The sequence below is a fragment of the Stylophora pistillata genome, chromosome 1 (assembly GCF_964205215.1).
Source record: "Stylophora pistillata chromosome 1, jaStyPist1.2, whole genome shotgun sequence".
Classification (NCBI taxonomy): domain Eukaryota; kingdom Metazoa; phylum Cnidaria; class Anthozoa; order Scleractinia; family Pocilloporidae; genus Stylophora; species Stylophora pistillata.
Window position 1 is genome coordinate 24134488 of NC_142519.1, and position 13063 is coordinate 24147550.

At 38.9% G+C, this 13063-nt stretch overlaps 1 protein-coding gene across 2 annotated transcripts; it reads left to right on the forward strand.

The window, feature by feature from the left end:
• The first annotated feature begins 337 nt into the window (after positions 1-337).
• Positions 338-11777, forward strand: LOC111335533 (uncharacterized). 2 transcript variants are annotated; one of them, XM_022941468.2, is made up of 2 exons: positions 338-610; positions 6448-11777. In XM_022941468.2, the coding sequence occupies exon 2, from the start codon at positions 6479-6481 to the stop codon at positions 8471-8473; it is 1995 nt and encodes a 664-aa protein (XP_022797203.1). In that variant the 5' UTR covers positions 338-610; positions 6448-6478; the 3' UTR covers positions 8474-11777. The 2 variants fall into 2 exon arrangements, with proteins under 2 accessions (XP_022797203.1, XP_088602244.1); XM_088746118.1 differs by lacking the exon at positions 338-610 and adding an exon at positions 709-857.
• The last annotated feature ends 1286 nt before the right edge of the window (positions 11778-13063 follow it).

Consider the following 13063-nt stretch of genomic DNA (forward strand, 5'->3'; position numbering starts at 1 on the left):
GCCCGAAAGTCCCCACGAATCTGCTCTCTCGCTTGGGTCCTCGCCAAAGTTCTCGTCTCACCGGGTCTCACAAGCTGAAATTTTTTACCGTTGTTATTCAGTTGATCTGTTCTTTTCTCTGCACTCTAAAAATACGTAACATGAAATAACACGGCCGTGCATTGAGTTTTCCGCTTTACCTTCACTGTGGCTAGTGTTCTCGTGTGAAACGTGAGCATGACCGAAGTAATTAAGGTCCATAGTGTTTCGAACGTGACCGTACTTCATCTCTGTGCGCCACCAACTTAACTCTGTTCGTCATTGCATAAATAAGTTGTAAACAATTCGTCCTTTAGTCACTGAAGAGCCTGCTATAACGAACAGTTTTCTTTACTATAGTAACAGAAAATTACACGGAATTCCTGTTTTCATGAAATATATCTGCCTGCTTATGCAGTATACCCCTCACCCCTCCCCAGTGAAGAAACCACTGAACTGTGTCCTAGCCTCGATTTCAAGACTTTAATGCCGAGTGATGCCAAGTTATTTCTTCTCAAGTTTCTTCAAAGTGGACTTCAGAGTAACCAAGAGAGACTGAATGAGGACATCCTTATGAGAAAATGCTGTAAAGGTGAGTTTAGTATCGATATATCTTCAAGCTTTTCGATTAATCGCGCTCACATTCTTTGAAATATGCTTTTTCTGCATGGTCGAGTTCGCCAATGTGTCGGTATTTGGAAACTCCCAGCCGAGACAAGGAAAATCGATACATGTAGCGCGAACGAGTCGATTGGCCAAAGCTTCGGTCTTCGGTAGCGCAGCTCATCGTCTTACAGCGATTTGCAATTTAACATTTGGTAACGAGGCACTCAAATTAGGTTCGTAGATAATCGCTGTAGTTATGAGGTATACATGCATAGTTTTAATGTCTAGCATCGCTTTTGATAACTTAGCATACCGTGTACGTGACCTTCGCTATTACATATGTCGCACTTCCAATAACTGCCGCTTGTCTTGTTCAGAACATCACAAATCACGCATTTATTGAAAATTTATCGGTGCGTCAGTGCCAGCGCGTGATATCGCTCAATTGTATGTTTTGATCGTATTGTTCCTCAAAAATGTAATCAACCTGTTCAAATTAGTTTGCGATGATGTAATCTTGCCTTGATTGGATGAGTGAAGATTCTTTTGGATTATGTAATTTTTAGAGGGATTTCTCACCAAACTCTAATACTTGTCAAAGTTGTGTATGTCCTTTTTTTTCAAGGTTACATCATATAGGCTGTATAGTAATTCTTTGTAGTTCTTTCAGCTAGTCATGGTCAGAGTTCACAAATAATGAATTTGCCTTGATCTGTATCAAAGCCGAAGAGAGGCATGTGGGCATAAGTTTTATACCTGCAGTCAAATGGGTTTGAAAAATATAATGTTAGATACTGAGCACTTTCTACTGAAAGAAATCAACATTTAAAATATTTTCTACTTGTAACTTCCCGTGTTTTGTGACCACTAGAAAAATTAACATTCCTCTTTTTCAATCTCCACATATTGAAGTTGGTTTTGACCTGATTTTCCCCACAGTGGAAAGAATGTTTATTACATGACCTCAGACTCTTATGATCATTCAAAACTTGTTGGCCAGAAAATCGATTAATTCACTTCCATCAGAATTTTTTTGTTTGATTTGAAGGAAAATTTCATCTGAAAGTGACTACTCTTTAGGAATATTGATCAAGTGGGCCAAACAGAATTGTTCGATAAAAATTGCTTCATTAGTGGTTAACAAGCTCTATGATACCTAGCATTAAAGTTTGCAACAGGCTCCTTTTAAGAGACTGGCCTTTTTCTTTAACACATGCTTTTGACAAATACAATGTATTTGAAGCATCTTTTTGTATTCAGCAACTGAGATTGTAATATTATTTTCCTTTTTGAACTATGTCTGGCAGACAGGATGCATGTGACAGTACTCATTGTGAAAGTAAACAATGCAGGGTTCATGTGACTTATTTGGCCATCAAGTGAATCTTTTGTTATGACAGGGCTCCCACATGTGCGAAGCGTGCGTGGGGCAGAGCCCCATACCCATGGAATATGGTCAACCTCTTTTCATTTGGTTGTCATGTGACTGACAGAGCGTATGTACATACATATGTGCCTTCAGATTGCATGGGTAGGGTAGGGGAGACTATCAAAACAAAGGGGGGTGTCTCAGGGGAGTCTTGGCAAATGCACATCTTTTATGTTATCATTAATATTACGAACTTGGGAGCTCCGCTTTTAGGCTTGACAAAATCTATACATTAATCCAATACTGGCTGAAATACGGAGACCCTTGATAAAAAGTTGGTGATTGAGACTGAACTGTTTGTATATATTTCAACTTCGAGGGAGAGTTTCCCTGATTCAAACATGATTGCAATATGTTGTGATTCAGAAATTTGCATAGATGTTTAGTGTGCTCCACTGTAAAATTAGTTCTTAGTGAATAGGAATTTTGGATAATTAACTATTCAAGTTGGTCACCAATGAAGTAACTTTGTATTAACTTATTTGTGCATGATCCTCGCAGTAAAGAGCACTATTTAAGCAATAGTGAAAATCAGGCCTGTACAAGATTTGAACCACTTAACAATTGGTTCATACGTCAGCATGCATTCATCGAGATATAAAGCACGTGGGAAGTTTAGAGAGCATGAAAGATGCGTTAGAGTTGCTTAAGGCGTAGCTGAGAACAACTCGAGCTACTTGATGAACGCACAGCTGACGTATGAACCAATTGTTTTATAACATTTTCAACGCTGTAGTTTATGTATAAAGAGCAGAAATTCCCTCTCCTACGCTTTAATGCATTGTTTATTTTGTTTTGGAAAAGTATTTCGCCATGCTTCAATGATCTTGTCTCAGATTGGTCAAAAACTGACAGGTGAATTCATGCGTGGAAATGAAGTTAGAGTTCTGAAACGAGATGAAACCATTGACTGCTTAGTTTTCCCTTTCTCTGGGTTCTTTCTCTGGAGTTAAAAGATCCATTCCCAAAGAGAAAGTAGGCAGATCTTCATTGGCTTGTTCACTTGTTGCTATGTCTAGTTTAACTTTTTTGCAGAAGTTTTTCCCATTTTTTAATGAAAAATACCTCAGTCACTCGTGAGAAAAAAAATTTTTTGCAAGGCATTTGTTTGCTCATGTCACCAGTGTGCACAATGGAAAATTGAAGCATGCTCGTGCTATTAAATTTGATTGCACAAATTTACAAGCTATGTTATAATGACCTTTGCGATACAAGTGCAGTGCTCTACCAATTGAGCTATCAAGCCAACTGGGAACAGGTTGGCTTGTTAGCTCAATTGGTAGAGTGCTGCACTAGTATTGCAAAGCTCATTGGTTCGAATCCCATACAGGCCTGAATTTTTTCAGGTCTTATTTTCACTATTGCTTAAATAGTGCTCTTTACTAAGAGGATCGTGCACAAATACGTTTCTATAACTGCAGTTCAGATATATGAATTTTATATATTCGTTGCGTTTGATTTGTATTAACTGTTGTAGTGTTGAATGTCGTCCAGTCATTACTCTCATAATTGTCTCACATAAGAAAACTATGGGGACTAGCCTTTCTCCTCAGAAGAATTTGCTCACAATGTTTTCCAGCAAGCATTAATGAGTTACATTCCTTTCTAGCTCTTTCTCGAGTTACTACTAAGCAAAAGCAGAGTCATGTTTGTGCAGAGGTCAGGATTTTTTATTCTGTTGTGAGACAGTCTCATTAGCCAATTTAAAATGCCTTGTAACATAAGAATATTTGCATTATTTTTCTTGTCTACTGGCTTGCGAGAGAGGTCTGTGTATTTATCAAACTATTTCTCCCTTTCCGCCACCCCCCTTGGTAAGCATGGGTTCAGTGGTATTAGTAGTGATTATTCCTCCCCAATTCATAATTGTTGCCTAAATCCACTGTTTCTTTAGTCACCAAACCTCAAGCTTAACTATTTGTAATGAGCTAATAACTCTTGATTAAAAGAGCTTTTCAAAATTAGGAATGTTCCTCCAGTCTCCTATATTTCAAGTTCTTGCTAAATCAGAGTACAACTTCACATACAATTAAATTGATATTCTGTGAATCAGTGATTTTTTGTGCATTGTAGAAACAAATTTTATGGTTTAAGATTACTGAGGAAGGAAAAGCTTTTATTTCCAAATGTGTTTGCCTAATGAGTTTTTTTTAAGAGGGTAGCTGGATCCTTGATGGCATTCAGATGGGTATTTTGAGTGAAGTTAGATGAGAAAAATAAAAAGTGGCACATGACTTACATGGGGTAAGTTGATGTTGAACTTTAGGTAGTAAATGTTTTGGTATGTTATGATGCAGGATTTTGTGAACTTAAATTTTTGGGTTGTGGAAAATCTTATATCTTCCAAATTTTAAACCCAACTAAATATTCATGATGCACAGTAGTTCTTTTATTGTCTTAATTTGGATATATCAACAAAGTTGAAATGGTAAATTGGCCACCGTAACGATTACAAAAGCTGACGTTTTGAGCGTTAGCCCTTCGTCGGAGCAACGAACGAAGGGCTAATGCTTGAAATGTCAGCTTCTGTAATCGTTACGGTGGCCAATTTACCATTTCAACTTTGTTGATATAATTATCCAAATTATTTCGTTACCCGCACCGATGCAGCCCCAAACAGTTTCTTTAGAAAATATCAGCCTTTATTCACTTTTATTGTCTTGCCTAGAACTTTCACTCCTTAGATGTAAATATTAAATGTTCTCACCATCAGCTGTAATTTTAGCTCTAACAATTTAACATAATTTAAACTGTCCAATATCCTCTTGTTGTTAACTAGTTTTCTTTCTTCTCCGTACCTTTCTGCTTGAAAATTTATCGATGTTGTAAGGAGAAATCTTTTGTTGGTTGCTCCTGAGGTTGAAAGGGTTAAGATGGAAAAGGTTAGAGTCTATTTCTAGGAATAAATAGGAGTATTGTTTACTTAAGACACAAAATCAGTCTTAGATATGTTGAGTGAAAATGGTTGTAATATCTTAAGTCAAACCTGGTAGAATTATTAATTTCAACTACGTCAAATTTTTTCTTTCTTGAAGCTCTATAGTAGACCTCACATACACTATATTTTTATATGGCAGCCAGTAGTTGACATAACATGGTTGAAGAGTTCTATTTAATTGTAGAATGACACTCCTGTTTCTACCACACTCTACATGTAAATCATTAACAATACCCCCGTCCTCCTTTCAATGTTGGCTAAAAGTTTATGGAATCATGATACAACATTGTTTTTTCTTTTTTTTGGGGGGGGGGGGGGGTGAATAGGTTAACTGAATGAAGGCTAAAGAGATGAAATTAAAGTAATGGGGTATTGAAAAGATCAATGTGTCAACAATTTTGGTGCTGATCGTAGATACAAATATGTGCAATCAACATCACAATGCAGCTTGTATTAGATATCTCTTACCTAAGTTTGAGTATGAAATATCTGTACTCAGCTTTTCCATGTATGAAAGATGCCTTACCCACTTTCAGCTCTTTAAGTTCCATCACTTCAGTTATTGCTGTTGATGGTATCTCTACAAAAATTTTTCATGAAGTCCCTCTCTTCCCCTTGATCAAAAATTGGCAATCCTCAATCTGCAAGAACCCCTCATACCCTACAAATCATGAGAACTCCTATGGTTATTGCAGAAGACATGATGGTCTTATGGTAGGTGTGCTGGACTCTTGGTGAAGAGGTTCAGGATTTGGGTGGGTCATTTTATTTTGTTTTTGTTTTTTTATTCTTTGGCGAGACACTTTACTCACGCAGTAACTTTCTCCCCTAAGGAGTATATACAATGTAGCGATAGCAGAAAACTGTCAGGAAAACCTGATAAAATGTTGGAGAAAGGGGGGGGGGGTAAGTTGTGATGCACTGGCTTCCCATGGGGAGGAGGGCATCCCATACAGTGGTTTTACTCCTAGTTATTACTGAAAATGGGGTGAGCTCCAATTGAATAGGTCACATGGGTCAAGTGCAGAGCTTTTTTTATGCTTAGTCATTGTATCGACAATTTGCTCAACTCTTACACTGGTGTACACATAGAGACTACTACACAGTTTTCCTTGAGTATTATTTGAGTGCAGCCATAGTCTTATCCACTGCTACAGCTAGCATATGTACATGCAGCCAAACTTAGTACTGAAAACTATTAAACATATTTTTAGAGTTAGCTCAGTTGAGTTAGCTCAACTGCATAATTTGTCACAGGTTGTAGCCTCTTTACATTTCGTCACAGTACACAGTACAAACTCAAGCCAAATAACCTTAAAAATTTACTTCAAATCCCTCCTTCACAATATTTCCATCCTCATCTACAGATATTGTCTCTAATAAATAATTAACTTGACATTTTCGTGTGAAATTAATTTTGAGCCTCTCTTACACGCTTCATCACTTTTCTTTCCAGGAATTGTGACCAAGTGAAGTGAATTCTGTTTATGGACGGATCCCCTGAGCCCTCAGCAAGCGGTTGCGGCAGTCGAAGTCCACGTTCACAAATGCATAATGCTCAGTCCTCAGCACAGCCCAGCAAAAAAGGTTCTGGTAAAGTACATTATTACCAATGTGCGCATTGTGAGAAGGCTTTCTTGTACAGGTCTAAACTACTACTTCACGAGATAACCCATAGTGGAGAGAGACCGTACAAGTGCCCTAATTGCGACAAGACCTACAAGAGAGAGTCAGAACTTGTGGTTCATCAGCGGGTTCACACTGGGGAAAGACCTTTTCGTTGTTTAAAATGCGAGAAGGCGTTCAAAACCAAATCAGAGCTTGTTGTTCACGATAGGTTTCACACTGGTGAAAGGCCGTATAAATGTCTCCATTGCGACAAGTCGTTCAGAACAGCGTCGGAGCTTGGTTTGCACAACAAGGTTACCTCAGGTCAAAGACCCTTCCGATGTGCTAAGTGCGACAGGGGTTTCTTTAGGCAGGCCGATCTCACCATCCATGAACGAAACAACTGCAAAGAGAGACCCTTCAAATGCAGACAGTGCGAAAAAAGCTTCAAGACCCAAGCTGAACAGGAAAAGCACCAGAACACTCATGCTGTCGTGGAGCCCATCAAGTGCACCATTTGTGATAAGTCATTTAAAACGAAACAACACCTTGAAGCCCACTCCAAAATTCACTCTATTGCAAAGCCTTTCGATTGTTCATCATGTTCAATGTCGTTTAGGACCTCAGCGGAACTAACAGCTCACACCGAGACACACGGAGGTAAAAAACTTTACAAATGTTCACAGTGTGATAAGTCTTTTGCCTTCAAGTCCAAACTCTTCCAGCATTGGGTAATTCACACGGGAGAAAGACCATTCAAGTGCGTCCAGTGTAACAAATCTTACGGTAGGAAGTCCGAACTTGTGGTGCATCAAAGAATACACACTGGAGAAAAGCCTTTCAAGTGTACTAGTTGCGAAAAGTGCTTTAAGACCACATCAGAACTGGTCGTTCACTGCAGGACCCACACGGGTGAGAAACCGTACAAGTGCACCCATTGTACCAAGCAGTTCAAGACTGCATCTGAACTTGGCGTCCACAGAAGGAGTCATATTGGTGACAGACCCTTTTCTTGCTCTAAATGTGAAATGTCCTTCAAACGAATGGCAGACCTGACCACTCATAAGAAATTCCACCTGATCGACCTACCCCACAAGTGTCACCTTTGTGTGATGGCTTTTGGAACCTCCTCTGAACTTGCTATTCATGAAAAACTTCATAATTCCATCCTGCGTAATGGTGTCGACCATACAGCTGAGTTGCCTGGCTCAGGGGCTCATAAAGAACAAGTCGCTCATAGAAACGGACATCCTTCAGTGCAAGGCGTTATTTCTGACCAGACATTGAATTTAGGACAAGGGCTTAAGATGGCACAGATTGCCATAACCAACGACAAAGTGGCCTCCGCCGAAGACAGTGGAAAATTGAACAGCGCCGAGCCCGATCTTGATATGGATAAGCTAATGAAGATTGTTAACAAACCCTTCAAATGTAGCCAGTGTGGAATAGCATTTGTCTCCACCACAGAACTGGCTGGGCACGTGAGAATCCACACCGGTCAAAGGCCATTTAAATGCACGCAGTGCGAGAATTGCTATAGAACACAGTCAACGCTTGCTGTTCATATGAAAAGCCACGCCAAGGAAAAACGCTACAAATGTTCATACTGTGAAATGACATGCCCCACTCTCTCAAAACTGTACGATCATTACATACTTCATCAGAACGCACACACAACTGAACGTCCGCGGGGTGGTGCAGAAGAACCGATGATCATAGAAGAGGACGAAATGTTACCATTTAGGTGCTGGGTGTGCCAGAGACGTTTTGCTGAACAACTGGATCTGGATCTTCACATCAGTTCGCATAGAGACAGAAGTAGTACTCTGGAATCTTGTGTTAAGAGGTTAAAAAGTGCCATCACGGCAAAGTAAATACAGCAACAGTTCGTTAAGATACTACACCACACAGAAACACTGGAAAATCATTAGCTTGAAAATGTGTGCAGTTTCAAATGACAAGTTTGGGCTGTTAACAGGTCAAACCGTTACGTATATGGCAAGCAAGCGGGTTTGTTTAGATGTGAAACAATTTAAGAAAACCTTTTTCAAGTGCTTTCTGTGTATGCCACGCCTTTTGAACTAGTGTTTCGTGTGTTTAGTCATTCGAGAATGAAACTGTTGTGGTCAGCAAAATTTGATCACAGTTTTCTGGTCTTTTGAAAGTACTGTAGTGTGTATTATCCTTTGCAATCATACATTTTAAGCGAGAAGTCCATATTGGTTACTAATGTATTGGTACAGCTGTAAATGGCACAGGTACAGTTAGAGAGATTACTCACTGGTTTGCGCTGTTTCAGCCCTCAGTCTTTTCGCTCATAGTTAACTGGGACTTCATCCCTCACTTATCTTCACTCCCAGACATAATTAGTGGGGACACTTCTCCCTAACAAAGACTCCAAGGTTCTTTCACCTTCTCCCCCCATCCAACGTCTCCATGCCATTTTGCAGACCAACACTGAGAGGGTCACGGAAAGCAATAAGTGTCCCAACAAATGTGTCTGGGAATGTAGGTAAGAAATGTGGAGCCTTCATTTCTTTGTAAAATATTAGAGAATAATTCCAAGCCTTAAAAACTTTTTGTTCGTGGAGATTTTTCCAGTCAAATAGGGAAATCATCAAGACACTTGTATAACTGCTTTTTTAATAGGCGATTGTTACCAGACACTTAATTCCTGGCCACGGCCCCGGGGTCAGTCAAGTTCACCTTCGAAGCCCTGGTGCGTTATGCTAAGCATTGCAATTGTGTCCACAGTTCTGCAGCCAGGGGCGAGTATTGAGATTGAAGTTAAGCGCCGATATTATACTCTCATTTCTCGCAGGTTGGTGAAGAATCCAGACCTTTCTTAATAAGGCGCTCAGCGGTTTTATCGAACGTATTTTCGACAAACCAAGTGTGTATCTCGGTTTTCGTTTGAAAATGAGAGGGGAAAGAAGGGGGCCCAGTTTCCCATCCCCTTCCTGCTGAGTAAGCCCGCCTCTGTGAGTGACGGGTATCGACAACAAACTTTCTTTTTACACAATGCGTTTTAGCAATAAGCTTGTCCTTTGACGTTGTTCGTATATCTCAGCCAGAATCAATTCATCAACTTAAAAAATATATATACTTATTATATAGATACTGATGAAATACCAGGATTTCTCCTTTAACAAAAAAATCATATCTTCACCGCGCGCAGTGAAGATACTATTTTTATCTTTCACGTGTGAGGATATTGGTGTGGCCATGGTTACCAACATAATTACCCAATTGCTGTTTCGAAAATGAATAAAAAAAGTTGTCTTGTGGAAGTTTCATCAGTATCTATATAATAAACAGAACATTACATGGCCGCTTGAGGATACGAATTTTATCTTCTCGTACTGAAAGTATCTCTCACTCGTGAGCGCAGCGAACGAGTGAGAGATACTTTCAGCACGAGAAGATAAAATTCGTATCCCCAAGCTGCCATTTAATATCCTCTGTATATATATATGTATATTAGTTAATTACACCGAAGAGTGGGTTTATTGCTGATGTTGATGACACACGATGTGTAATAGTAGATAGGTATTGTGATTAATTGGTTGTATATGTGGATAATTGTTGCTTTTAAAAAAACATTTCTACTTATAACTTAACTAACATTTAGCTCTATCCTTGCATTTTACATTGGGGAGACTGTTGGTTTGGTTGGAAATTCATAAAAGGAATTCTTGTGCGGATAAAGTTTTCATAAGCTCTGTTCACATTACCAAAGACGTAAGACTTATTAAAAAGCGTGTTGGTTTCTGAAAGGTGAACTTTAAGGACCTTTTCCCTCTTTTTTTATTTTATTTTTCTATTAAGGATGCTTATGTGGCTTATTTACCCCAAAGTCTCACTCTAAGTCTATTTATTTATGTCAGCCTTTGGTGAAAGTGTTTCATTTTTTCAGCCATTTTTTATTTTTTTTTCTTACAAACCTGTATTGGATAAGCTAGCTCTTCCACATTATTTCAGTTTTTATAGGATGTATTGTGAACGGAGTGTCTTGTGTTCGATTGGTTCATTACAATTGTTGATGAGAATCGCGGCAGCCAAGCTGTTAAAAGTTGATGTGTTTTAAAGTTAATTTTTTTTCTTGGTCGTCTGATTCTTCAAACAATATTCAATTTAACTTTGTATTTTATTCTACTATAAATTTAACTTGAAAACTGAAAGATATTTCAAGTGTAGGTGATTATTTTAGATTAGGTTATATATGAACACATTATGTACTTTAGCGAGTTAACCAAATTTATACCATATGTCATTTTTACTATTTTTAAATTCCTATCTTGTTTTTAAAGCCATAGTGCAGATATCTTGCTTATATTAAGTATGCTTACTTTTACAAGAAACCGTTTCCATTTATGATGAATGCAATCTTTTCAAGCTGCAATAGTGGTTGCTTGAAGTGGGAATGATGCCCATCTCGCATGTTTTAACCAGGTGACGAGAATACAGACGAGTGTGATCTATAGTAGTTAACCTTTAATACCCAAGATCTGATTGTTAATTCTCCCGTGTACCTGCTACACATTTCCTTGTTGATAAGTTACGAGAATTTGGTTGTAGATCAGGATAACAACTAGCTGATAAGTTTGAGTATTCTCATTACCTGTTTGCTGGATAATGTATGGATATTATGAGAAGTTTCACGTTTATCATTTAGTCTGAGGGTTAAGAGACTTTGGGGGAAGGGAGGGGACAAGACAAGACGACCTAAACACCTTTCTAAAGGGGTGCGACTAGTTTGACCAGTATTACCATAAAGTGGCTTGGTTTGACCCACTTGAGGTGTGCATAACGTCCCTTCCTTCCGAGTACTTAACCCTTGAACTCCTAAAATCTGATTGTTAATTCTCCACTTTGGCTGCGACATATTTCCCTTGTAGATTAGTTACGAGAAATTGGTGTTAGATCAAGAAAAACTATATCAGTATGATAGGTTTGAGTATTCTCCTAACCTGTTTCCTGGAGAATGCGTGGATGTTATTGAAAGAAGTTAACTGTCGATCACTTCTAGGAGTCGAAGCGGTTAAACCCACATGGCTTCCAACAATTGCAGCTTGGACAATCTGATCGAGTAGACACTTATTTTTTGCGAATAAATGAAACGACGTTTTTCTACTATTTATTCACAGTATTCCAGGTAATAAAATGCTATCTCATAAACGTTTTAGTACTTTATTTATTTTTAGCTTTGCAAAATAATTCCTTTTTGTAGTGGCATAACTTTCTGCTGTGCTGCACTGGATCACAATGACTGAGAAAAAGTAATTTGTTGAGAACAGTCCAGCGGCTGTTAGGAGAGTCTGACCACATACCCTCGAGTTATGCACGTGACGGGCGCGTAATAGACGTAAAAGGAAGTTTCTATTTGTTATTTTTGCGACATCAGCAATAGGCTTCGGCTAATTGACTAGCCGCAGTTCGGGAGATGAGCCGACTTTTCTCTTCCAAACAGTTCTTTCCCGGGAGGTTCGAAGACTGGGATACCCGCAGAAAGCGGCTGCAATTGAGCCTCTATCGAAGAGGTTGCTTTCATAATGTCAAATTGCCAGAAGTTAACCGAATACTTTCTGAACTCAGAAACGCCAAGCGCGATGATTAAGGTCAACTTTAGGGCGTGATCAGTCGACTACGATCAGTAGGTAGATATCTCACATGAGGTTACAAAGGTAGTGGTGCCCCTATCGTTCCTTGAAAGTCATATAACAGAGATGCTTTGTCTTGGATCATACATCCTAAATCCAAGCGGGCGTTAGGGATAAACTGCCCCGTTGATGTAACTGTAAGGGACATGATTTCATGACCACTCAGATCCTTTGGATGGAATTCACATCTTTTCCGTCTAGCATATTACCCGAGCAGTTTGGAAAACAGCCCCGGTGCAGTTGAATTAATTGATAAAAACTCAGAGACCATCAAGGTGAACTTTTTTCCATTTCACGGTCTCTGGATTAAAACAAATCAGTGTTTCAATAATCAACAGCATTATGAAATTTTATTTTATAACGTCACTGATAACTGGGGATGTATCTATAGTTTCGGAGAACTTATCTTCAAACGTAAAGAATTCTTAAGGCGACATTTCGAGCGTTAGCCCTTCGTCAGAGCAAGGGGCTAATTCGATCACACGGTGTCTTGGAAATTATCTTGTGATACCCCCACTGACGTAGCACCACAGTTTCTTTAGAAACTTACCCCCTTCGCTCATTTATTTCCAAATATCCTTAATTACCATCGAATTTTATCTTTTTAATGTTAATCGAGCCTGGTAAACAAACAAAAAAAAATTACTGCGTATTCTCTCTCGGCTGAGTCATTTTGCGACAGTCTGGAATCATCTTCGTGTGTTTTCAAAAAGTTTTCAATGCGAATTACGCAGTTATTATTTTTTTTTCGGATGTACTCATTGAAAAGTGAACGTACGATAGCCCTTTGCACACACGATTTTT